This window comes from Desmodus rotundus, chromosome 7 (genome assembly GCF_022682495.2).
Source record: "Desmodus rotundus isolate HL8 chromosome 7, HLdesRot8A.1, whole genome shotgun sequence".
Classification (NCBI taxonomy): Eukaryota; Metazoa; Chordata; class Mammalia; order Chiroptera; family Phyllostomidae; genus Desmodus; species Desmodus rotundus.
In genome coordinates, this window is record NC_071393.1 from 37315095 (window position 1) to 37341967 (window position 26873).

A 26873-nucleotide genomic window follows, 5' to 3' on the forward strand; every position below is an offset into this window, starting at 1 on the left:
TAAGCCAATGTGACAAAGGGAGACCAAAAAGAAATTAATAAATGTTAAAATAGCTTGGTTTTAAGGTTTTGGTGTCTAACTTCAAGCCATTTTTGCAGAACACAGTGTTCTTAAATTAGGGTTAAAACGAAACCTTCCGTTAGGATAATGAAGAGAAGGACATTCTTTCAGGATAGAGAGTCCTAGGCTTGCCTCTACCAGGCGTCTTCTCTCAGGCACTGAGATGTCAACCTACAAATGGGGACAGGCAGAAAGAGACTTGAAAAGTCACAAATAAATGACAGCTAATTTTTAGCAAGTCTGGCAATGAGGTCTTTCCATTCTCCCCTCTTCTTTGTGATGTACGTAGGAGTGAGTAGTTGCAATAGTGATTCTGGCTGTTGTCTAAAGAAGTTCTGACACAAGGCCTCAGTGTTACATATCACGTACATCCCGCAGTCATAGCTGTTTTGTTGAGCAGGGGCCTTCTCCTCCACGAAGGCCAGTCTGTCCCCTTTCCTGCCTAAGAAAGCCTCCAGCTTCTCAGCTACCTGCTTTGCATGGACTGAGTTGCTCCTGCTATGGGAATCATAATGAAAAAAGCTATTTTTATCTTGGAGATAAACCAGCAAACTCCAGTGGGTTCCCCCAGCAGCCTGGTTGGAATTATCATTGATGGCTAAAAATACGACTCGCTTGTGGGGGAGGTCCAGGGGCTCCAGGAACACGGCGATCTCTGCTGGGTTGCTGGCGCACTTGATGAACTGGGTGACTTCAGGACTGATGAAGCAGACTCTGTCGGCGCAGTCGTGGAACTGACTGTTGGCAAAGTACTCGAAGGCAAACCCAATAATGTGGTCATTGAGCCAGCTTGGAGGATCTAATAGGGAGACATCCGATTGCCGCAGCAGACTGTCCATGTAGCTCAAGACTACAGGGTCCATCTTGTGCAGACCAGGGCGGCTCAGAAACTCCAGACGCTGGAAGAGAGGCAGAAGACAACATTTACTGTTGAATGAGATACCTGGCTGTCAAAGGGGGATACTATGTAATACCTACCCTCACAGGGTTTTGGTAAAGATTAAACACAACTGTAAACTGTTTGATAACAATGCCTGGCTAAGAGTAAACTTTCAGGAAACTAGGACAAGTGCTTTATGTTAACAATTAGGTAGAATAAAAACTTTGGAAATTTTCCGTGCTGAAACAGTAAGCACGGAGTTTTAGTTTCCTTTTTAAGTACAGAGATTAGTTAAAATTACAACTAATGTTTCACCAAACTCATGGCACTAACCATATATTTGGCCCTTTAATGAATATGCATGATAACAACGGCAAGTTACTTTTATATTAATGATGAATTTTCAGAGTCTAAAAAAATGTTACTAATTGCCAAGGGAAATAGTTTCCATTTCAACATTAATTTTCAAGAGATAAGATAAAATACTGCTTCCTCATTCCATAATGTAAAGTGACAGTGATTAGAGTTGTAGTTCAAAGGAACTGTAATTTCAAGAAGCAAAAACCATGAGAGTAACAGAAATGAAGTTAATTCCTGATTCTGCCCAGCCAAGTGCATCAGTGACATATCTTTGCCCATTTCCCATCTTTAACCTCAAGGGGTAAGATAATGACTACGGAATGCTTATAACATAAGCTACAGCTTCTTTTGCTGCTGGCAGGCACCGTGGCACAGGAATCAGGAGACCTGGGTTTAGCCCTGTTCCTCCCACTGATTTGCTGGTATCATTTAAGCAAGTCTTTTAATGATTTGTCTTTGTTTTTGTCATCTGTGAAAAGGGCATATATCTGCTTTGCATGTTTCAGTGTTTGTAGAAAAGGCCAAATAATTTTGTTCGAAGATATTAAAGGAGCACAAAATGTTGTACAAATAATATTTATGTCATTAATTGTTTTTATTGATAAGATGATCAGACAATGTGGATAGAGCTCCAAACCAATGAAAGCAAATGAAGTTTAGAAACACATACGCGTTCATACAAGGGTGGCAACAGGAGGCTTACAGCTGTTTTCAGTAGGTCTGTTAATTACTGTACTATATTATTTCCATAGCAACAACTGAAAGCCTCCTGTTGCCCACCCAGTGCTGTCCTGTCCAAACACCAGCATGACTGAGAGTAAGTGCAGACAAGTCGCATGGTAAGGGTAGCATGCGCACGACCACCCGGGGTGCGGGGCTAACACAGACAGGCAGGCTGGCCGGTGGTAACAGTGTTTGCGCCTCACAGAGAGCTCCTTGCTGCGCACCGACTTGGCAGCATAACGATATGTCTAAAAGTCACAAAGCAATAGATTGTCACAGGCGACTGAGAGTACAGAGCAATGCATGTCGTTAGAAAACAACACTGCTGTGAAAGACGGAGTTAAAATTATGACATCAATTTAATCAATTCTGGCCATTAGGTCAGGCATTTTACCACTTGCTTACACTATTAAAACGATAAAATCTTGTGGCACAACCATTTCCACATGATCACACCCCTGCAAAAACCTGTATGAAAGATAAACGTACAGTGCATGAAGTAAATGAACTACGAAGGACCAGAGAGAGTTTTATGTGCACGCGGCGTGTCCCAATGTAAAGGACTTCAGAAACGGTACGAGGCTGTTTACGAGTGTGTCTGTCTATAAACCGAGATGGTGCGAACTACGATTTTCTCAAGAAGAAAGAACAATTTCACACAGACATCAACTGGAGCCAGGAACAAAGTTAATGAGGCACAGAGCCCATTCGTTACGGGTGGGCCACACACTTGGCTCGAAGGTGTCTGGCAGCTAACCAGAGAGCATTAAGTTAAATATTCACAATGACCGTAAGATAAAAACAAAGCCATTGCTCAGGAGAGGTAAAAGCTTTAGGTCAGTTTTCCCTCAAGAAATTTGCATAGAAGACATGGTGTATTATAATGAATAATGTCCGCCAATATCCTTATAATAGATGAAACTGTTTCAGAGGATTGGTTTTCTAATGACCCTCAATACTAGCATGACGGCAAAGGAGCAAAGAGCCATCTGTAAGGACGGTAGGCGCTCAGCTTGCTGCTGATCTGACTTAAGAGTATCTGCACATGAAAAGGGAATGACTGCACGTGTACCGAGCAAGGCTCCCTCAGCCGCTCTCCCATGCCATCGATGGACACTGCGTAGGGGCTGTGCCAGGCTGTACCGCTGAGCAATACCGAGACTGCCTCTCCGTGCTGCCAGCCAAAATCAGATCCACATCTTAACAGCCAACCCAACCAGGGGTAGGAGCCTACAAGGAGAAGAACGGCTGAATAGATAGGCCCCTTATTTTGGAGGGAGCATCCATGGTCGGAGTCATGATTTTCTTCAAAAATCAGTTGCTGTGTTTTGCCTGTTGGCTCTTGAAAACATCCAACACACAGACAATGGTGCAAGCAAGGGCCTAACTCTCTTCCATACCGTGTGGCTGCAGCAGTTTAAGCCCAACAGTTCTAAAGCAAATAGAACTAAACTGGCCTTTGGAAAACCACCCTTGGCCAAGAAAAAGAACTCTAAACTTCACAGGTGAAGACTTGAATTTTAGACTCCGTTCTGTTACTCATACAGTTCCGTGTGATCACAAACTATTTAATTTCTTTAAACCTCAGCTTCCTCTTCTGAAAAGTGAGACTATGAATACAAATACATAGGTTATTTGTCAATTTAAAATGAAGAAACACTGGTAAGTAAAAAAAAAAAAGTATTATTTCCAGATATCTATTGTGCCATCAGGAAATTTATATCACAATAACTGATAACTGTAATGCATTTAATACATGGTTATTGAGTGTTTCCTTTGTACCAAGGGGCTGGAAAAGCAGAATGAGAATGAAGTAGTCATAGGTCCTGCCTTTATGAGTTTAAGCTTATTATGAACACATAACTGATATGTATGTACCTCTCAGTCTATAGATACCTACTGTGCACCTAATATTGGGTATTGTGGGAGATACAAAGGTGTACAAGGTGGCTTACACAATGAGAGAAGAAACCCCGAAGGCACAAATAAGATGTATGGGAATGCAGAAGGAGGAGCAATCATTCCTGGCAAAGAGGGTGAAAGGGAAGGGGAGCTCGGATCAGGAAAGCCTTCAAGGAGGAAGCGGCATAGAAGTGGGCTCTTGGGAGGCAGGTGGAGTCAGAGGCACGGGGACTGGCATTAAGAAGGCAGAGAAGCACGGAGAGTGCCTCTAACTGTGGAGGACAGTCTGTCTGCAGTAACGTGTGAGTACCAGGGCTACAGGAAGGTTATTAGAAGCTACGTGCCGATAGACTGGATTCCAGGTGAGTTTGGAATTTATTCTGGAGGAAAAGGTGAGCCATGAATAACTAGGCCAGGGCTTCAGAAGATTAACAATTCAGCTATGGCACATAGGACTGAGTGTTGGGGAGAGAAACTGGAGGTAGAGATCAATTAGACTTTTGTTAAAAGTAAAAACAGGAGGACATGACTTAAACCAGGGGAAATGGTAGTAGGAATGGAGGAACAAGGGAGAAAAGATATTGCAGACAGAGAATCAATAAGTGATCAGAGAAGGGCCGACTGGATAGGAGGAAAAAAATTGAGAGAAGATCATTCTAAGGGTTTTAGTTGTGACTGGGAGGTCGATGATCTCATTCCACACCCCGCACCCACCCCCCCAGAAGGTAAACACACCAGACCCCTTTTTTAAAAAACTGATTTTTAGAGGGAGAGGGTAAGAGAGGAGAGGGAGGGGGAGAGAGAAATGGAAACATCGCTGTGAGAAACATCCACTGGTTGCCTCCCAGAGGTTCCCCAACTAGGGATCGAAACTGCCACCTTTTGCTGCACTGGACGCTGCTCCAGCCAACGGAGCCACTCGACCAGGGTGGTGACCTCACTATTAATGAGGGAGGGAGAAGGGGACGGACGGGCATCTGGCAAAAGAACCGAGAATCGACCATCTAGAACCGTCCCAGGGATATTTCCTTTCTATAAAGTGAGCACTATGCGGGGACTATCTGAGGTAGAATAAATGTTTGCCAAAGGGGTGAAATGTTTCCAAAAGGCAATCAGAAAACACAGAGTAGAGGAAAAAAGAGAAATAAGCCCACTTAAGATTTCTGTATTGTCTGTAACACCCCATTTTGTTTTTGTCTGTTTCCCTCTGTTGATTCATAGTAAACTCCTTCACAATTAAAAGACCTATGTACTTGGTTTTGGTGGATGGTAAGGAATATTGGGAGAGTGAACTGGGGAGACAATGACCTCCTCAGAGTTCTCTTTGTAAAATCCTACAAAACATATTACAGTTCTATGTTTTGGGGCAGGGAGGCTTTGGATCCAGGCTCTAACGTTGCTGCTTGCTATCTGTGTGACCTTGGGCAAGTTATTCGTCCTCCTTCTGGGCCTCGTTCTCCTCCTCTGTGAAACGAGGTAATAATAAAACCTGCCTCACAGGGTTAAGTGAGTTAAAAATGAGGGAAAACAGTCTGCACAATGTCTAGTAGGTAGCAGGCTCTCAAAAAAAAAAGTTAGTTTCCTTCCTTGTTCCCTATATTTGGGGTAATAATAGATCTTAAAAATTTATTGAAAATAAAGCATTTGCTAGTTTCCATAAAGCCACAAAGTCACAGCAAGGATGGCTCTGGCCAGGGCACAACTCCTTGCTCTTGTGCTTTACCTTCGGCACAAGAAGAGTGAACGCTGGAGGGCAGAGAGAATGGTTACGCAGTGATGTTCCTGGCTGTCAGAACACACAACCCTGTGTCACATCTTCCTCCTTCCGCAGTGAAATGGAACTAACATTCAATCCATGGTATAGAACACTTCCTAAACAAAAGTTCAACGAAGGGGACTGTTTTCATATTAATCTTAAAATCCTTAAAATGCATACTACTTGAATATTTGCTTGTTATAAAAACTGCAGAATTAAATAAAAAGTGATAAAAACTAACTTCAAGGGAAAATGTGTAACTCCATTAAGAGCCATTGTGATTTCCTGCGGATGTAAGGGAAGAAGCTGCTGGTTCAGCAGGAAAAAACTAGGCTGGGAGTCGGAAAACTTGAAAGTGGCTCAGATCTTCAATTCACCTGTTGTTTGACTCTGGAGAAGTCATTAAACTTCTGGGTTTCTGGTTCATCGCCTGGGGTTTGGAGCAGATAAATAGTGATTCCAGCTGGGGGTACACATCAGAATCTATATGGGAATTTTAAAGAGCATATATGATCTACTCCTGGGGTAGGGTCTGGGTACCTGTATTTTTAACATGTTTCCAAGTGATCTGCCAATTTCAAAGTTTGTTATCCTCTTTAAAAGAAATCCTAGTTTTCTTGTCCAAGGGTCAATAAACTACAGCCCACAGGACTAACTCTGGCCCACTGCCCACTTTGTAAACGAGCTTTACTGGAACAGTCATGCTCACTTGTTCACAAATTGGCTACGGCTGCTTTTGAGCTACAAGAACTGTTTAACCTGCAAAATCTAAAGTATTTACTGTTTGGCCTCTTAAAGAAAAACTGTGCCAATCCCTACTATAGACCACTCATATATAATCTATTGTAGACTTCTAGGTTGAATTAATTTTAAGATCTTTTAAAGTCTAATAAAGCATTGGGGCTATTTATCAAAATATCTGAAAGACATTTTCCAGGTAGAATAACTAACCTTTAACTAGAGGTGTTACTATTGGCTCTTTCAATCTGGATTTCCGATGAGAAAATGTTTAAAAATACTAATTATAAGTACTAATTATTTAATACTAATTAAATGTTTAAAAATACTAGGTATAAATAATAATAGTCTAGTTTATAGATGCATAACTAAATATTTATAAGATCAAAAATATACACGAGGCCCTGGCTGGTGTAGCTCAGTGGACTGAGTGCAGGCCTGCGAATCAAAGGGTTGCTGGTTCAATTCCCAGTCAGGGCACATGCTTGGGTTGCGGGCCAGATTCCCAGTCGGGAGGCCCTCAAGAGGCAGCCACATATTGCTGTTTCTCTCCCTCTCTTTCTCCTTCCCTTCCCATCTCTCTAAATTAAATAAAATCTTAAAAAAAATACATGAGGATATTAACTAACAAGCATTTCATAAGGTGTCAATGTAAGAAATATCCAAACCTGTAGAAAATTTTTATGAGTTTATTTGAGCCAAACTGACGGCAATTGCCAGGAAGGAAAATCTCAAGGGATTGAGAAAATGCTCTGGAGAATGGCAATTTTGCATCTTATCTTATACATTAAAACCAAAGGAGAAGACTTTAGAGGGTTAAGTGAAATCCACTGGTGATTAGGGAGGTGAGAGAAGGCAAAGGGGGGGCGGGAATCACTGGGATTGGATAAGGCAAAATGATAGACACATACTTCTTTTATATTGGTGGGAATAGGGCAGTTAATAGTAACAGGATAACGATAACAATGAGGGATGTTTCGGTTTCTGCTCTAGTGCAGTGATTGTGCCCCGAGGGGTCTGGAGAGACAAAATTACCCTGACTTTCCAAAGGTGTGTTGTTGTAGATGCAAAAAGACAACAGGCTCAGAGAAGGTAAAGGCAGACCTCTGTCAGGGAAGATACCTAGTTTTAATTTCAGACCATCCTGCGTGGTTACGTTTGGTCTCTGACTTTGTAAGGCCTACTGTGCAGACCTCTGAGCTTGTCAGGTTCAGTATGTGGCTCCTTCTTTGTCCACAACGTATGGGGCAAGTCCCATAGCCTCTGGGAAAAGATGTCTGTGGCTGTTAAATGAAGTAGTTGATCCAGTAGTAAGTAAGTGTATTTGACCTTAGAGCATAATTGAAAAGCAGCAGCCAATGAATGCATAAATAAGTGGAACAACTAATCAATGTTTCTTTCTCTCTCTCCCCCCACCCAATCAATGAATAAAATTTTTAAAAATAGAAAAAAAATAAAGTTACAGTGAAAATGAAAAATGTGTCTTTTTATGGAAAAAACCAAACAGACTTTTTGGCCAACCTAATAGAAAATAAACTTGAAGCTGTTAATACATGTCTTATACCTTGTTAGAAGTATGTCACTTAGAAATGTAGGTGTGTTTGCCAACAGTTATCAAATGCGTTTGCCAATCTAACGAATGCTAACTGCCTACTTTTTGGTTGTACCAATACAGAGTTGGAGTTTGGTTCTTTTCCACTTTGTTAAAGAGAGATTTTCCTTCTTGCTTTATATTTTTCTCCCTACCGGATCCCTCCAGAATTTGGCAATTCTTAATGAGTGTGTCGCAGCAATACATTTGTTTGCAAGAATTCAATAAGAATTTGTTCTTTTTATAATAGGACACATAAACCCACCTTCCAATTGTGGTTTTATTAACCAAGACGTTGACTGGAACGTCACATCTGAGAGAGACACGCCTGGACTCTGGATGTCACCAGAAAGCTTTAAGGAATCAGGAATGACTCTGAAAGCTGATAAAACCCTGTTTCCCTTGGGAGAAACAGCCTGGAACCCTGCTTATCCATGCAGTTCATGGCACCTTTTCCAGGTAAGAAACAAAGTTGCTTTCCTGAGACGTGGCAAGAAAGAAACCTGAAGACATTTTTGGGGACCTCGAGAACCTGAGGAATTTATCCAAACCTGTAGGCTTTGTAGGCAAAGCTTCATGGCAACTGCGTGGCTTGGCTTCTTTGCCCTGAGGGGCTACTTAAAGGTCAATCTGAAGATTCCGTATGAGAATCCAGCAAAGCAGATTTAAAAGAACCTATATGACTGTTATTCTTGTCATGTTTACGCAAATAATCAGGCCAAATTAAAACTGGACTTATTGCAGCAAGTAAATTGGTTTTAATTTGGCTCTGTAACAAGAGCGAGGGTGATCTGAGGGAGAGAAATTCTGTTTCCCTAGAATTTGTAATACAGTTGTGGGTATCAGCCTCTGGTTTACTTGATTGTCTTCAGAGTTTTGGTTTTCCTGAACTGAATCCTGAATTCTTCTGGTTTTCTTCAAACCTCCAAACTACTACGTCATTTTTCGCCCACCCTCTGACTTGGAATCATTAAGAATTAAACCTTTTTTCCCTAAGTGTTATGCCACACAGAATTTACTTGAGCAACTGACGTCGTTGCCAGAGGTGCTGGAACTGCAGACGCGGAGGACCAGACTGTCACTGCTGGCTTTCATCCCGGCAAACGCCTTCATCTGCAAGTCTCCTGGACTGCCAGCCCTACAGACTCAGAAACTGGTTTCTGATTTGCTGTGTTCATTAGCTTTATGCTTTTGTTTCTTCTGTTTTCATAGGTTTACCCCTTATTAAATACCTGACTGCTTGTTTACACAGTACAGGCCTCACTGTGGAAGCCCATCTGCATTGCTCCCTCCTGAAATGAGACTCAGTTGTTTGGTTAAACTGACTTCTTATCAGGACTAGAGGGATGAGTCGGTAAAGCAGGGAGTGGTCTATCAGCTTTAATCCTGGAATACAAAATATTATTATTTAAAAGGTGGGACTGAAGGGACCAAAGTTCTGCCACCTTGAAACTGCTTTGGGGATACTGATTTTAAATTGTCTATTGGGAACTTCTGGCCAAGATGGAGGCGTAGGTAGACACATTGGGCCTCCTCGCACAACCAAATGAAGGACAACAACAAATTTAAAAACAAAAAACCACCAGAACTGCCAGAAAGTCGAACTATAGGGAAGTCCAACAACCAAGGAGTTGTAAGGAGGCGGCTGGAGGAGTGGGTGGTTCCACATTTGTGTGCAGATAAACCGGGAGGAACACCTGGGGAGCAAGACAGAGCAACCCAGGGTTCCAGCATGGGAAAGAAAGCCTCAAAACCTCTGACTGGACAAACCTATGGGGGTTGAGGGGGCGGGAGAAACTCCCAGCCTCATAGGAGAGTTTGTTGAAAAGACCCACAGGGTCCTGGAATGTACACAAACCCACCCGCCCAGGAATCAGTGCCAGAAGGGCCCAATTTGCTTGTGGGTAGTGGGGGAAGTGACTGAAACCTGGCTAAGAGCTGAGCAAGCAGCATTGTTCCTCCTTGCACCCCTTCCCCACATACAGCACCACAACGAAACCAAGTGGGTTGCCCCACCCTGACCAATACCTAAGGCTCTGCCCCTTACAACGTAACAGGTGTGCTGAGACAAGAAAAATGGCCCAAATGAAAGAACAGATCAAAACTCCAGAAAAAATACAACTAAGTGATGAAGAGAGAGCCAATCTATCAGATGCACAGTTCAAAACACTGCTAATCAGGATGGTCACAGAAATGTTTAAATATGGTTGCAAGATAGAGGAAAAAGTATAGGCTATGAAAAGTGAAATAAAGGAAAATGTACAAGGAATCAACACTGAAGGGAAGGAAACCGGGACTCAAATCTACGGTTTGGACCAGAAGGAAGAAATAAACATTCAATCAGAGAAGAATGAAGGAACAAGAATTCAAAAAAATGAGGAGGCTTAGGAACCTCCAGGACAACTTTAAACATTCCAACATCTGAATCATAGGGGTGCCAGAAGAAGAGGAAGAGCAAAAAATTGAAAACTTATTTGAACAAATCAGGAAGGAGAACTTCCCTAATCTGGCAAAGGAAATAGACTTCCAGGAAGTCCAGGAAGCTCAGAGTCCCAAAGAAGTTGGATCCAAGGAAGCACACACCAAAGGACATCATAATTACATTACCCAAGATTAAAGATAAAGAGAGAATCTGAAAAGCAGCATGAGGAAAGGAGAGTTACCTACAAAGGAGTTCCCATTAGACTTTCAGCTGATTTCTCAAACGAAACCTTGTAGGCAAGAAGGGGCTGGGAAGAAGTACTCCAAGTCATGAAAGGCAAGGACCTACACCCAAGAGACTCTATCCAGCAAAGCTATCATTTAGAATGGAAGGGCAGATAAAGTGCTTCCCAGATAAGGTCAAGTTAAGAGAGTTCCTCATCACCAAGCCCATATTATATCAAATGTTAAAGGGACTTATCTAAGAAAAAGAAGATGATCAAAAATATGAACAGTAAAATGACAACAAACTCACAACTATCGATAACTGGACCTAAAAAAATAAAAACAAACTAAGCAAACAACTAGAACAAGAACAGAATCACAGAAATGGAGATCACATATAAGGTTATCAGTAGGGAGGTAGAGGAGGGAGAATGGGGGGAAAAGGTACAGGGAATAAGAAGCATAAATGATAGGTAGAAAATGGACAGGGGAAGTTAAGAATATTATAGGAAATGTAGAAGCCAAAGAACTTATATGTATTATCCATGGACTTGAACCAAGAGGGGGAATGCTGGTAGAAGGGGGTGTGCAAGGTGGAGGGGGATAAAGAGGAGAAAAAAAAGGGAAAACTGTAATAGCATAATCAATAAAATATATTAAAAAAATAAATTGTCTTTTGGGAAACAAAGGACTCAGAGGAACCTTTTACCCTCTTTCCTTACCCACAGATTCAGGCAGAAAGGAATGCATTCAGAAAGATGTCAGAATGTTCCCCTTAGCCTAATTTGAATGAAGTATGGTAAACAAAAAGGCTTTATACAGGTGTGATACACCTTTGTCCGGGGATGCCCATCCCCCAACTTACTCTTAAATACTATAAAGCTGGTCTCTCCCTCAATTACCTGGTTTTTACCTGTCATCAGACCTTTAGTTGCTATAATTCTTTCTCCATTTTTGGACCATGCCTTTTTAACGTTCTTGTCAAATTTGTCACCTCTAGGATACAATAAGGATGCCAACTTGTCCAACAGTGCCATTCTCTAGACATCATTCATGCTGCCTTCCAAGGACAACAGCAGACTGCCCCAGACTTTACAAAACCCCTCTCCCTTGTGGGAAGGTTCCCCTTTCCTTTTGCTCCTTTCTTGCTTTGGTAGAAATCAGCAATTTCGGGGCCTGGGTGTAGGCAGGATTATGCTGTTTGACAGGAGAAAAAAGCTACAGAAAATCAGAACTCCATCCATTTACCCTTGTAAGATACGAGGGCCCAGGATTCTTGAAGGGGAAAATGTTAACACAGGTAGCCAGCTAGTTATTAATCAGAGAAGAGGGCAAATGGATTCAAACATTAAGCCTAATAAACTAGGGAGCTGAATTGGACATTAAGCCTAATTCACTAGGAAGTTGCACCATTCACAGACTCCTCAAGGAACCACTGCATTCTCCGCCAAAGGGACTTAATCCCTGAGCTATCCCTGAGTGAGCAGAAAGAATCGGCCTTCTAGTCTCCCCAAGGGACAATGGGCCAGTAGCAGGATTATTGGGGGTGGGGTGGGGAGGGAATAAACAATAAAGGGGAAATTCCTCTGCTGTGCGCATGTGCAGGAGAAACCAAGATGATGGAGGCAAAACTTTGAGGAGTGCACAGTAGGAGCCAAAATAGCAACATAAAGAGGCAGAGTCTAGCCTGGAAAACCTGAAAAAAGACCAGATTTGATAGTGGGAGGACCCAGCACAACACTGCAAAGGACTGGGAGAGAGACTGGTTAGCCCGGGTTTGTCTGTGCCTTCGTTCACTTGTTCGTGCAGTCTCTCCCTGAGGCAGCCATGTGGGTCAGCAGCAGCACGGGTCCAAGCTTGGGCCTGGGTGCAGCAGTGCAGAACTGGCCGGAGCACAGCCAGGAGCAGAGACTCTGCTGGACGACTGGTGCCCAGGTCAGGGCATCACAGTTCTGGACCCTGACCCTGCTAATAAGCACTTATGCCCACCAGGCCCAGGACTTCTTCTGAAGCAAGACAGAGCTGAGCCACTTACTAGTGGATGAGACACTGGGCACCTGGGGGAGTCCTTTGTTTTTGCTCCAATACATCTTGCTACTATACCTCATCCTGCTATATGTGGGTCCCTGAAATGCTTCTCCTGTGACTCTGTGGAAGGACCCTACCTACCTCCACCAGCAACACCTCCTGAGGGCTGGTATACTACTTATGCTGTGACCTTTGAGTGGTTGGCTCTTTCTGCTGGGTGGATTTTAGTTTAAATGCTACTTATTCAGAGACCTCTTGTGACCAGCCAAAATAACATGCCACCACTCACTCTCATTACTCTAATTTCAGCTCCTTATGTAGCACTCATGTCTACCTGATAGTTTTTAAAAACTATCTTTACTTCTTTTGCCCTGGCTGGTGTGGCTCAGTGGACTGAGTGCCGGCCTGTGAACCAAAAGGCTGCTGGTTCGATTCCCAGTCAGGACACATGCCTGGGTTGTGGGCCAGGTCCCCAGTTGGGAGCATGCAGGAGGCAATTGATCCATGTAGCTCTGGCACATTATGTTTCTCTCCCTCCCTTCCCCTCTCTCTAGAAATAAATAAATAAAATCTTAAAAAAAATAAAATTTATTTGTTTCTTGGTTAATTTTGTTTCTTTCTCTCTTTCTCCCTCTCCCTAAAAAGAATGCAAATTCCATGAGAGTAAGTGAGCCAAGGAATCTTGTCTGCCTAAACTTGTTTACTATTCTAGTCTCTGGATCTGAAACAGAGCTGGTCAGGCAGATACTCAATAAATAACTGTAGAATAAATTAATGAGTAATGGAGTATGGATATCGACGTGATATAAATCAAGTTCCACAGGAAAATATTTATATTTACAGAGTCTCAAAAATGTAAGGGCCTTTACTATTGCTTCTAGTCTAGCTTCCTACTTCATGCAAGAATTCATTTCTGCTCTCAAATAAAGATGCTAAAGCTTGACTCACAACTAGCCATGTGATACTGGAGAAGAAAAACTCATGCATTATTAGAAATTTTAAATATGATGGAGACATTACAAATCAATGAGAGAAATTATGGATCACTCCATGTTTCCCATGAACAGCATGTTCTACAGCAGCACCATCCAACAGGACTTCGTGCAATGATGGATGTGTTTCTCTACCGCGATGTCTCAACAGCAGCCGCTAGTCACATGCAACTATTGAGCATGCGGAACGTGGCCAGTCTGACTGAGGGACTGAGTATTTAATTTAATTTGAATTAATTTAAACTTAAATTTAAATCGCCGTATGTGGCTAGTGCTTACTATTCTGAACAGCACAGTTCCATAGGATTTCATAGGTATGACTTGGAAGAGAAAGAAGATTACATGGTTAAATACGTTAGGGAAATGCTGTATCTTAAAACTCCTCATTGGAGATTCTTAATGCACACAAGTATATTAAAGGCTGGAAGAAGTTCTGCAAAAAAGAAATTTAACTATTTGTGGCCTAATATTTTCCCCAAACTCATTTGACCATGAAACACTTTTTGCTTTTGTTTTTTTGCAGCATATCCATCAGCACTTTACTGTCTGTGTAGTAAAGTTTGAGATAGGCTTGCTGAGTTATTTGATGGCAGTAGAATAACTTGTTAATCATCTGATTTAAAAATAAAAGAAGTTAGTCTCTATCTCATACCTTTTATCAAATTCCTATGTTTTACATATAGTAAAATTTAAATGTAAAAAAATGAAACAATATTAAAAGAAAATAAAGCTTAATACACTTATACAACTGACCAATAGACAGATGGGAAGATACTCAACATGTAATTAGGAATCAAAGAAATGCAAGTTAAAGTAAGATTTCATTTTTCACCTGCCAAATCAGCAAAGACGAGGAAAACTGATAATAACCAGCATTACTGACAGACTGTGGGAAAATGGGCATTCTCATTGTTGAAAGGAGTGTAAACAAATGGGAGCTTTTGGAAGAGTAATTTGCCATTATATTTTAATTCTTAAGAAATGTGTACATGTAGGTATTACACTTCCAGAAATTTATCTTAAAAGAAATGTTGAAGATGTGTACAAAAATTTAACAAGAATGTTCACTACAATATTTATAATAGAAAAACTGGAAATGATCTGGAAGTTTGTAAGAGGACTGATAAATTTGAAAAATAGTTTCCATACAATGGAGTATCTTTTAGTCATTCAAAATAATGTTGTAGCCCTGGCCAGTGTGGCTCAGTTGGTTGAAGTATCATCTTGTAAACTGAAAGGACGTTTGTTTGATTCCCGGTAGGGGCACATACCTAGGCTGCAGGTTCGGTTCCCAGCTGGGGTGCTTATGAGAGGCAACCAACTGGGAGGCAACTGACTGATATTTCTCTCCCATTGCTGTTTCTCCCTCTCACTTTGGAATCAATAAATATATCCTTGGGTGGGGATTAAAAAATGTTGTAGATATAATTTTATTGACATAGGAAGATGTTCATAATATGTTATAAAAAGGTTATATAAAAATTTGTACAATATACATAAAAATAATCAATAACGATAGCCATCAAAAGTTTAGTGTTTTCTTTAAAAGGATTATTTAAACTTAACTTTTTCTTCTATGTTTGATACTGTCTGCTTCCCCTCCCCCTTTTAATAATGAGCACATATCTAATAAATAGTTATTTCTAGTTAGAAAAAAGTAAGATATACCACCTCCCACTTTTTTTTTTACAGTTTACATTCAATATAATTTTTTATTAGTTTCAGGTGTATGGCATAGTGGTCAGACAATCACATACTTTACAAAGTGTTCCTCCCAGTATTTCCAGTGTCCACCTGGTACTACACATAGTTATTACAATGTTATCAACTCTATGTCCTATGCTGTATGTTGCATCCCCATGACTATTTTGTAACTACCAATTTGTATTTCTTAATCCCTTTACCTCTTTCACCCCTCTTCCCACTGACAAACACCAGTTCACTCTCTGTGTCTGTTTCAGTTTTGTTTGTTCATTTATTTTGTTCTTTAGATTCTGCATGTAAGTAAAATCGTATAGTTTTTGCCTTTCTCTGACTGACTTATTTCACTTAGCATAATACCTTCTAGGTCTATTTATGCTGTGACAAATGATAAGATTTTATTCTTGTACTGGTAAATTTTAAGATGCTGAAGAAAGAAACTGAAGAAGATACAAATAAATGGAAGCATATACCATGTTCATGGATAGAAAGAATTAACATCATCAAAATGTCCAAACTACCCAAAGCAATCTATAGATTCAATGCAATTCCTGTCAAAACACCATGGCATATTTCACAGAACTAGAATAATCCAAAAATTTATATGGACCCACAAAAGACCCCGAATAGCTCTAGAAATCTTAAGAAAGAAGAATAAAGTTGGAGGTATCATGCTACCTGATATGCCACAAGGCTACAGTAATTAAAACAGCATGGTATTGGCATAAAAACCGACATATAGATCAATGGAACAGAATAGCGAGCCCAGAAAGAAACTCATGTCTGTGTGATCAATTACTGTCTGACAAAGGAGGCAAGAATGTACCATGGGGTAAAGACAGTCTGCATAGTAAGTGGTGCTGGGAAAATTGGACAGAAACAGTCGTCTTCTACTCTTACACTGACCTAAAATGTCTGTTTCTTCGGTTCATTGGTCTCACTTCTGTTCTAATCTCTTTTCTAGAAACCTTCAACGCAAAGGTCTAAAAATAATCTGATGTTTGCTAAAATTAAATTATGTCCTACTTTTAAGAACCGTTTCACCTGCAATTTCACAAAAAGCATCACTTGGAATGTAGACCAAATGTACTTTTCATGGCAGCATAAGTAGAAACATTTTCAGGAAGTTCAAGCCTGTTGTTTGTTTGTTGCAATTTCCTCCAATTAAAAGTTTCCTTTTAATGTTGCCTAAATCATTCAGTGATCTGTATGAAGAGGCATGTGAAAATTACCAAGATTTATATTATATATCCCTTCAGGAGAAGGCAGAGATTAGATATTACTCATCTGTTATCTTCAGTGCTTGACAAACTGGAGAAGTTTTAATAAATGAATTTTTCTAGAAAAAAAAATACAGAATTGAAATACATTTTGAAAAACTCCTAAAAACATGAAATTGGTATATGGGTTTCTCAATTTTGTAAGTTATTTATAAAATTGAACAGTATTCCTTCATCGTCAATCATTTACAAATAGAGGAATTCAGCTCTCCAAGTAGAAAAACCACTTGGTATGATGATGATGCCTGATAAGTCTATTGCCCTAGATTCCATTTTGTCCTGCCGGAGCCTCGGGAGGCAGGCGAGGTGAGCTTTCAGGACTTCTAGCCCCAAGACTCATTTACTGCTCTGTGACTAGGCATAGCTATCAATGGCTAAGGTGTCATTGACGATAAAGATGACTTTGTTCTCAGTCCACCCATCTATTTCAAGGGTTCTATCTATAATTGTGTCACATTTCCTCTTTTTGCTTACTAGAAACTTGGTGTTAACACCAGCTTTTTCTTAAACTGAACTTGTTTTGCTTACAATTTTCTGAGAAATGATTTCACACAATTGCAAAATTAAAATGACTGGGGTTGTAAAGGCAGTATATGTGGAGGCCATTCAATTTAATGAGAGGTCTAAGATAATATTTAATAAAGTGACCAGAATTGTATTTTAGTATACATAGTAACAAGTAAAAGCTGCCAAGTTGTGGGTGAGCTGACGTTATAATCTGACAGATTTCATAAACCACCACTGTATTCAGCACATATTAGCTACAGGCAAACACAGTTTGAAAGAATGTGAAAAAGCCATCATCTTTTAATCTTTTTTGTCTTGTAGATTTCAAAGCCTGGTAAATTACTTTTTCACAGATAGTTAAGAGGTAAATTATTACAAAGTCCTAATTAAAGGATTTCAAAAATGTGCTTGGAACACAGTGGGGCACAATACATATTTAATGAATGAATGAAAGAAATAATGAATTTGTTTTACTGTAGTGTGCTGATAGGAAACCAGGGACCCAATTATGATATATAGAATTCTCTATCTCGCAATTTGTCTTTAAATGTTAATTAGCATGAACACTTGTGAGTTATCTGACCAAGTCTGAATTATACTATACATTATTAAGTCAGGCTAAACATTTCCAGCAACTACTTATTTTAGCTGCTAAAGTGTCAAGTTGCTGCACCCACCAGTAGTGATAAAACTAGAGCCAAATAAGGTCAGAAATCCCCAAGCTATTGTTTTGATGGAATTTAGCCTATCACGCTACCCTGAAAGAGTATTTATTCGTTGGCTCTTAGGGAAGGCAGGCCTAAGGTTTTTCAACTTACAGATGTTCGAAGATAATAACTGTAACCAGGACAATTTTCAGTATCAGGACTGCGTTCTAGTGCTTTCATAGCAGATGAAGGTGCGAAGGGATAGCCACTTAATTGGAAGCACGAGAAAGAAACTTTTAGAGATTTCCTGTAAGTAATAAAAAATTCTTATAACCCTCATAAATTTCAAGCATTCTCTCTGTTTTAAGATAGACCGATTCTTCCCCTTCCCCCCAAAGGGGACAGACAGATGAGCCTCTCCCTCTGCACAAACCCGACTTTTAGTCTCTATTGAACCATAACACTACTCACACGACCTCCAGTAGTTAGATGCACAGAAAGTTAATGCAGGCCAGTCACGCAGAAGACAGTAGTCTCTTAGAGGATCTGGTTCAGAAAGTTAACTAACTTTACATTGCTCATATGGTTTAGTAATACTTGGACCCCAAATTGAATTTGTTGATTAATATGTTTTAGAGAGTGCACAATTTGGGGACTAGCTGGGATTTGGGCAGTGCATTTTATATACATAGTCTGATATTCATCATTTTCCAAAGAGACAGGTTATCTGGGCCTTGAGGAATTTCTTTTTGTTTGCTAATACATTGTATCCATCTAGGAGGTTTAAGGGATTGTCAAGGAAAGAAGTCTTGACCTTAACAAGTTAGAAATGTAGGATCTGCAGGTGTAGATAAAATTTAATCAAGGAAGCCTTAGCAACATCCGGGAACCGATATATGTAGTAAAGCCATTGCTTATCAGAAGTGCCAACATTCTCATTTTATAACACAAAAGAACAGAACAGCCTCTTGATCATGTAAAATGTTAACTGACCTTCACACTGGTACACATCCCTGTTGAACAGTATGCTATTCATTTCAATCTATGTTTCTTTAGACTTGCCAGTCATACAGAGGAAATAAAGTAATTTAGCAGACTCTTTGAGATCTCTTTATAATAAAATTTAGTCTCAAAAAAGATCACTTTATTATTTATTTAGAGGTATAGTCTCTTCAGTCCTATCTTCTCTTTTGATGATTTAAGCTGTATACACATTACTGCTAGATTAACTTTTCAAACAGAACTCTAATTACATTATTCTACTCCCGAAATTTTCCCACCTATCCATTACCTGCCAAAACAAGTACAGAGTATAGCTTGACATTCAATGATTTCTATAAAAATAGCCCCAACATACTTTTCCCAATTTACTTCCTAGTAGCGCTCCTGTCAGTACACAGACAGCTACAAGCTCAGTCTTCCAGCGGGTCTAAATTATTAGGCAACTGTGGCCTCTAAAGTATTGGAGGAGAAGAAAATAGCCAGCTCCCAACTTCAGCTCTAACAGAGAGGTTGGGGAGTGAACACTGCTCTAGCACCTCTCTGAAACACAGATTTGATCTATTATGCTCTTGTTTAAAATCATCAGAGTGAGCTTTTTATAAATTTAGGATCCATGGGCCAGGATGTGGCTAGACTTTAAGGGGTCCACGGACTTAGATTGGGAAATAAAATTTTATTTTTATTTTCAATAATCTCTAGCTGCAATTTGGCATTTTCTGCAATAAATATAGGCAATAATCCAGAATAATATCAGCAGTCCTTTTGTCTTGTCACCAATAGAAATTAGGATATTTTCACATCATATTAAAGTTATTGCAGGTACCTCAAAATATAATTTATACTCATCATTATTTTGGAATTACACAATTAAACCTGCTGCCAGATGGTATTTATTGTGCAAAGAAGGAACGTATGTAACTACATCACATGCTTGTTTTAATATTTTTTTAAACTTTGAAAAAAATTGGTTTCATTCATTTCCATGCATTTTATTTTATACACTTAAAGGCATTCAGAGATAGGGGCCACAGGACAGGTTGTCAAAGGGTCCATGGCATGAAAGAGGTTACTTTCTTTTTATCTTTGTTATTTATGCCTACTAATTGATTATAGCATATAAAGTAAATGTTTTAGCATGGGATTCAAGGCTACATTTTATCATCTTTATCTCTGCCCCACCCCTTTTCTCCATACTGTGTTCTAGTCATACCACACAACAGCCACTCTCTTATCTGGAGGCTGAAAGACGGGTTTTTGGATTAACCCTAGTTAGTAGATAGTAGCCCTGCACTGGCTTGGGCTTTGCCTTTACATCCCTTCTCTGCCAGTCAAGTGAATACTTCTTTTAGAGGAGAATTTGTTTTCCCTATTACTATAAAATCCTAGTGGGGCTGTATCTTAAATATCTTTTAAAAATATAAAAAAGTATGTTTATTGATTTTAGTAGAAGGGAGAGAAAGAGAGAGGGAGAAAAACACTGATGTGAGAGGGAAACATCAATTGGTCCCCTCCCCATATTTGCTGACAGGGGACTGAACTTGCAACCTAGGTATGTGCCCTGACCAGGGATCTAACCTGTAATGTTTTGTTTTACAGGAATACGCTCCAACCAACTGAGCCATACCGGCCAGGGCCTTCAGTATCTTTATGTCTCATTCCTAACTTAAGTGATTGGTGAAATGTATAATTGGCAAGGCACTGTGTGTAGTAATCTCCAGGGGAACCAAGTTAGTCTTTGCATTTCACAAACTGGCTCAGCTCTGACCTTTTTAGGGATAAAAATGAGGATGTTCTTGAGCTCTCAGGCTGGATCCCCAGCTAATAGGTCCTGAATGGAAGGGAAAGGGAGAGGAAAGAAAGCTGTAACTGAGGGGACCTGATTAAAATTAAGCGATGGAACTGTGCAGAAGGGAAAGGCAGGAAGGGCTGCTTATTCCATTTCCCCGAGCAGTTATTCTAAACTTTCATCACTGTTGAAGCTTCTTATTGCTTCTTCAACTCTCTCTCATCAAATGACTCCTATTCTAATGTCACAGAGCCAATTCTGTACCTTCCTGTCCTTCCCTACTTCCCATCCTTTCCTTTTCTCTAGCTTAGTGGTTCTCAACTCTCAGCATTACTCACCTCAGGAGAGAACACTGATGTATGAACCCCAAAGTTTGTTTAATTGGTTTTCGGTGGAGCAAAAACATTGATTTTATTTTTAAAAATTAATTTAAGAGAGAGAGACAGCGAAACATCGATTTGCTGTTCCACTTACTGATGCATTCATTGGTTGCTTCCTGGGATGGAATTCACAAACTTGGCGAATGGGGACAACGCTCCAATACACTGAGTTACTTGGCGAAGGTCGGATTTTATTTTTTAAAGCTTCCCAGATGATTCTAATAAGCTACAAGGCTGAGTTCCACGAGTGCTCTTGATCCTATAAACTAGACATCCTCACCCCATGAACTCCCCACTTTTTGGTCTCATGGTACACTAAGAGGCTCCTATCTTTAAAGAAAATATACTTGCAGCCCATATTCTCAGTCCTCATCCTTTTCGCCCTTTACAACGATGCTTCCTTTAAAAGTGTAGGCTGCGCCGGTATAGTTCCACCAGCTATTCCTCTTTTTACTGTTCCGGACCAGTACTATCATATGCTTTTGTGCCTGTCACTTTTTCTCCTTCTAATTCTTTGACCAGCTACTGCTCACTATCCTTCTAACACGTTAAGAGTGGCCCAAAGGTCGCCCTGGAAAGGGTTTCCTCGTGTCCTTCAACACAATTGAAGGCCTCCCTTCTATGAGTATCCTGTGCTTTTTTTTCTACTATAAGTTTACTTTACTACCACTGCGGATTCTCTCATCGTCTTCCACATTACACAGCACTTCAGGAGGCTGAGGCTATTTCATTCGTTTCTGACGTTCTGCAATCCAAGGCACGGAAAGCGCTCAGTGAAAGGTCGGAAGAATGAATGGAAAGGAGGACTAAAAAACGCAGATCGGGGGCGGGGAGGGGAGGGGAGAAGGGGCGTGTTGTGAAAAGGGGCGGGGACTAAGAAGGCCGCGCTGAGAACCGTGCGTCAGGATTGGGAAGGGGGCATGGATTCCCTAGCTCTGCGTGGGCAGCGAAACGGTTCCCTGCCGAGATACACTGACCTACAAACCGAAGTCGGCAGGCGGGCGGTTTCTTACCTGCCTGGCGCCCCACCACCTCCACCAGCCTTCAGGAACCTCTGTATTGGCCGGAAAGTGAGAGCTATGGTCGCAAACCCCGAGTTTTCCACCCCAGCCTTGCGACATTACTCTCCACTAGAGGGAGAATGTAAGGCAGAGCTCCCAGCTCAGCCGTAAGGTGAGGAGAGAAGTTTGGGCGGGGCCGCCTGCAGCGGACGGAATGGGGTGTATCCGCGCAAGCGCAGACTCCACTCGCTGGGAGCGTCACGTGCAGGCGGGCGGACTCCCGCAGGCGGTAGGGGGCGTGGGAGGTAAGTGCGCGCGCGCCCGCTCCTCGGCCGCCAGAGTCGCGCGGGGCGGGGCCGCGTGCGCAGGGTCGGGGGCGCGCGGTCCGGGACCCGGCTAAGGACCCGGCGGCGGTGGCTGGTAGCTGCTCAGAGTCCAACCGGGACCTTGAGGGCTGGTGGCCCAGGCATCCGCGACTCCGGCAGAGGCGGCCACAGCGGTGGAGGCAGAGGTCCAACGCGTGCTCTCTGGGCGGGGTGCGGCGGGGGATGTGCTAGCCCAGGCCGGGCGGAGTCTCTCTGACAGGGCGGGGGATGCGCGGCGCCCGCTCTCCCGGACCCTGAGGCAGCTGGGCCCACCCTCGCGGAACCGTCGACCCTTGCTGGCCTTGGCCTCTGCTCCGTCCTGCGGCCTCACCCTGGGGCCGACGGCGGGAGGCGGCTTCCGCTGGAGAGTAGGGGCTGTGGTGGCCACCGCGGCGAAGCCCGAGGTAAGACCCGCCCTAGCCGCCCAGCGGCCCCGCCGTCCGGCCCGGCCCACGTCGCCGTCTCGCTTTCGGGCTCTTCGGGGCCGCTCGGCTCCGCCCCAGCGGAGACGCCCCGCGAACGGGTCCGCGCTGGAGCCTCCCAGGCGCCGGATCGCTGCTCCGGGTCCCCACTAGACCCCACCCATCGTATCTCCATTGGCCAGACACCATTTCGGCCTTCCAGCCGCCCCGGCCGTTGTCGTGCTCCCCCTGCCCCCGCACCCCAGCACCCGCCCTGGGAACCCTCTTCGGACTTTGAGGACTCCTAATGGGGCCTCCAGACCACGTTACATTCTCCCGTGAGCTTACTGCATCACAGTTCCTCTGAGACCCAGAAACGGCTGCCCCTAACCCATGGCGACCCCCCAGCTCCAAGGCAGATCCATTGCTGTCCACCCTCTTTCGCAGGGGACCTCCCCTTCCCGGTCGCTCTCCCCCCAGCCAGCTAGCTCCCTACCTGGCCAGCTGCGCTTCGGATGGTCTGTTTCGTGATGCTCTTCCCTCCCGGCAGACCTGGCGTCGGCCCCTCTTTGGACCCTCGGGACACTCCCCGTCCCCACTCCTCTCCTCTCCCACAGCCGTCTGCTTAGGCAGATCTTGTCATCTTTTTTCTTGGTCCTGATTCTTTTTTCGGTTGAAAGGACTTTGCCATGAAATGGTGGAGGGGTGTTTGCTCATCCTACTGGGGTATTCTCTCCCCAGTTGGCTTTACGGGGGCCAACTGACACCCGTGTTGGTTTAGTCTGGTGGCCACGGAAGGCAGGTAGAGGGGAGGGTGTGGAAGCCCAGGGCAGGTCGCGCGGAGATGAGAGCCTGCTCCTCGTCCTGTGTCTTCTGCAGAACGGCCGAGACTGCCCGGGTCTGATCTTCTAGGGACCTCTGTCAGGATGAAGTCACAGGCCACAAAGTGGATGGAGCCGTGTCTCCGTGCAGTAGTAGCATGTGCTTCCGCCGATTTTACAGGTCTTCTGCGCTGCTTTTGAAGGATACTGGGGACTAGTGTTTCGATTTGCTGTTTTTGAATTTGCTGGAAAAGTAAGATTTGTAGCTTTCCTTAATCCCTAAAGATTTAACGTCAGTTTAATAAATTTACGCTACTTGGTGCTGCTGTCCTGCTTTTCCAAGGGGCCCGTACGATTATCGTGCACTGGTGTTCACAGCACCAGTCTCAGCAGTGGGAACATACTGAATAAGATGGTCGTTGAACTCCTGAGCTGTCGGGGAGGAAAGGTAACGTTACACCAAAAGATCAGCGCGGAATTTTAGCATTATTACAAGAATGAAGTATAAAGAGGTTTTAGTAGTCAGTCCATGTAAAATTTTTATTTTGTGTGGAACTGAAGAGAGGAGAAAATCATACTTAAAACTGTAGGTAATGACTAGACATAATATAAATGTCAAAGGGGTCAAAAGAATATGCAGTAGAAAGTTCCTTTGTCCTCCAACTACCCACCTCACTCTTTAGCGACATCACCGCTTCCACATTGGTGTCTGCCCTTCCTGGGATATTTCTAGCGTGTACACGCCTACACGTTTTTATTCTTCAAACACACTGAAACGTACGGCACGCTCGGTTTACAGCTTTTGTCCCTACTTAGTAATAGACCCCGTAGGTCATTCAGCCTTGCGTACGGTTCTGCCTTATTTACTGGCTGGACGGTGGTGTTCCGTTTTGGTGGGCTTGAGGTAGTTCCAGTTTTTACTTCTACAAACAGTGCTGCGTGCTTTGCTTTTAAGTGTGTCAGCTGTTATATGCGTGCTTTAAGTCTCTTTCAGGATGTGAAAACACTTTCCGATGGTTCTTTTGTGCTGAACCTACAAAAAAAAAGATGTAACTACAGTAAATGTCATTGATCTGTGGAACTTCCATGGAGTGACTAGCTTTGATGGCGATTATACTATTTATCAAAGAAGTTGTTAAAGGACTTAAAGTAGGGGACTGCAACGATCAGAATTGTATTTTTAAAAGGTCCCTGGCGGCAGCGAAGAGGGCGGATCGAAGTGTAGACCAGGCTACAGTCAGGGAGGTCAGGAGGGCGGTCCAGGCGGGTGGTGATAGTGGGTTTGGGGTTGGGGAGCGGGAGCGGACAAGACTTGGACTTGATGACTGCAGTGGACTTGGGGTTAGGGAGAGGAGGGCTCCTTGAAGGTGACATCTAGGTTCTAGCCTGTGCCTTACGCTGAGGTGGAGGTCGGTGTGAAGGAGGAGTAGAATTTTTATGCTTGTCAGGGAAGAGGAACTCGGCTGGGGTCGCGTTGAGTTTGAGCGCTTACACTGTTGTCCCATGTGGACGGCCAGCAGGCAGCTGGGCTTGTGCGTTAGCATCGTACACGTTCTGAGTGCACAGTAACAGACGTGGGGGGCGAAGGGTGTAGATGAGAGGAGAGAAGATTGTAGGACGGAAACCCAGCGTTCACAGTACAGGTGAAGTGGAATAGCTGAGTAGTAAATTACATGATTAGGTTTTTTAAAAAAAAATCTTGTTATAGTTTAAATATCAGTAGTGAGGTTCACTGCCTAAAATGTGACTTACTAATGTTTCCCTTCCCTTCGTTAACATTAGTGCTGTACAATTCATGAGGAAAATGGAGTAAGCTTAGATTTATTTCTCTTAATTTATACGTTTATTTTTTAAGTAGACTTTTACCTTTAATTTATTTTTAAAATTTCATTTTTCAATTACAGTCGACATTCAGACAGTCATATCGTTTACAAAGTGGTCCCCCCGGTAAGTCTACTACCACCTGGCACCACATGTAGTTATTACAGTATTACTGACTGTATTCCCTGTGCTGTACTGCACATCCCCACGACTGTTTTGTAACTACCTGTTTGAGCTTCTCAGTCCCTTCACCCTTTTCACTTATCCTCCCAACCTCTCTCCCCACTGGCAGCCATCAGTTTGTTCTCTGTATCTGTGAGTCTGTTTTTGTTTTGTTTGTTTATTCTGCTATTTAGATTCCACATACAAGTGACATCAGAAGGTGTTTGTCTTTCTCTGTCTGACTTATTTCACTTAGCGTAATACTCTCCAGGTCCACGCACGCTGTCCCAAATGGTAGGACTTCATTCTTTTTTACGGCAAAGTAATATTCCGTTGTGTGTATGTACTGCCACATGTTTATCCACGCTTGGCTGTGGTAGATAACACTACAGTGAACATAGGGGAGCACATATCTTTTCAAACTAGTGTTTTGGGTTTCTTTGGATATATGTACTCAGAAGTGGAATTGCTGGGTCATAAGGCAGTTCCATTTTAAATTTTTTTGAGGACCCTCCATACCATTTTACCTTGTGGCTGTGCCAGTCTGCATTTCTACCAACAGTGCAGGAGGGTTCCCTTTTATCCACTTTCTCACCAACACTCATTTGCTGATTGATTGCTGATAGCCATTCTGGTAGGTGTGACAGTTATATCTCATTGTAGTTTTAATTTGCATTTCTCTGAAGATTAGTGACATTGAGCATCTTTTCATTAAACTAGGTTTTTTTTAGTAAAAGAAAACCTCAGTAGGAATTAGTAGTATAAACTCCATCTTTCTTGATCATTTGGATTATACTGTTAGAGAAGTTTGTTCGGTCTTCAGAGAAGTGCAGGAGGTTTGAAATGTCGTTTGCCGAGATGATTAAGTTTTTAGTTTGCATGATTTTTAGTTATGTTAATTTAATTTAAAAGAAATATTAGTCAAAGAGTTTTCTGTCATGTTTTAAAACCATAACACCAACTTAAAGTATTATTCCTAAGTCTAGAGCTGCTGTTTAGGGCTCTTGCCTCTACTCCAGACCCCTGTAAATCACTGCTAATGGACCTCTCAACTTGGACTCACAGTTCACAGCACTCCAAACATGTACAGTATAAAACCATTCTCTGCCTCTTTTCTCCCCCAAGAAAGTGGGTAAGAGGGAGACAAAGTGCAGCAAAAGTTTTTCTTTTGATTTCCTGTCTTTATGAACAGCACCACTCTTTCCTTATGAAGCCTCAGGAGCCTGGGAATTGTCTTTCACTGCCAACGTCACTAAGTCCCGAACACTCTCCCTTGTGATATTTGACATCATTCCTAATTGCTATACTTGTCGTCTCTACTTT

General features: G+C 42.3%; 2 protein-coding genes across 16 annotated transcripts in view; one reads left to right on the forward strand and one right to left on the reverse strand.

The window, feature by feature from the left end:
- On the reverse strand, positions 1-23342 carry SENP8 (SUMO peptidase family member, NEDD8 specific). Of its 2 annotated transcripts, none has more exons than XM_045192862.2 (2): positions 23243-23342; positions 1-959 (listed from the first exon to the last, which is right to left on the reverse strand). In XM_045192862.2, exon 2 carries the CDS (start codon positions 921-923, stop codon positions 285-287), a length of 639 nt encoding a protein of 212 aa, XP_045048797.1. In that variant the 5' UTR covers positions 924-959; positions 23243-23342; the 3' UTR covers positions 1-284. The 2 variants fall into 2 exon arrangements, with proteins under 2 accessions (XP_045048797.1, XP_024413164.3); XM_024557396.4 differs by lacking the exon at positions 23243-23342 and adding an exon at positions 21993-22133.
- Positions 22040-26873, forward strand: part of MYO9A (myosin IXA) — a 277361-nt gene continuing 272527 nt past the window's right edge. For 6 of the 14 annotated variants that reach the window (XM_053928664.2, XM_053928663.2, XM_053928665.2 and 3 more), the window contains exon 1: positions 22320-22749. The gene's annotated coding sequence lies outside the window, so the exon portion shown is untranslated. Of the gene's footprint in view, positions 22153-22313; positions 22750-23476; positions 23821-26873 lie in introns of those variants that run through there. The other 8 variants (XM_053928660.2, XM_053928659.2, XM_053928669.2 and 5 more) reach the window with 5 other exon arrangements.

Coding starts and splice junctions, on each gene's coding strand:
- SENP8 (XM_024557396.4), bottom strand. CDS start 22,100: ATGTCGCAAGGCTGGGGTGGAAAACTCGGGGTTTGCGACCATAGCTCT. Junction 960..21,992: donor GGTGGTGGGGCGCCAGGCAG/GTAAGAAACCGC, acceptor CCTCTCTTCCAG/CGTCTGGAGTTTCTGAGCCG.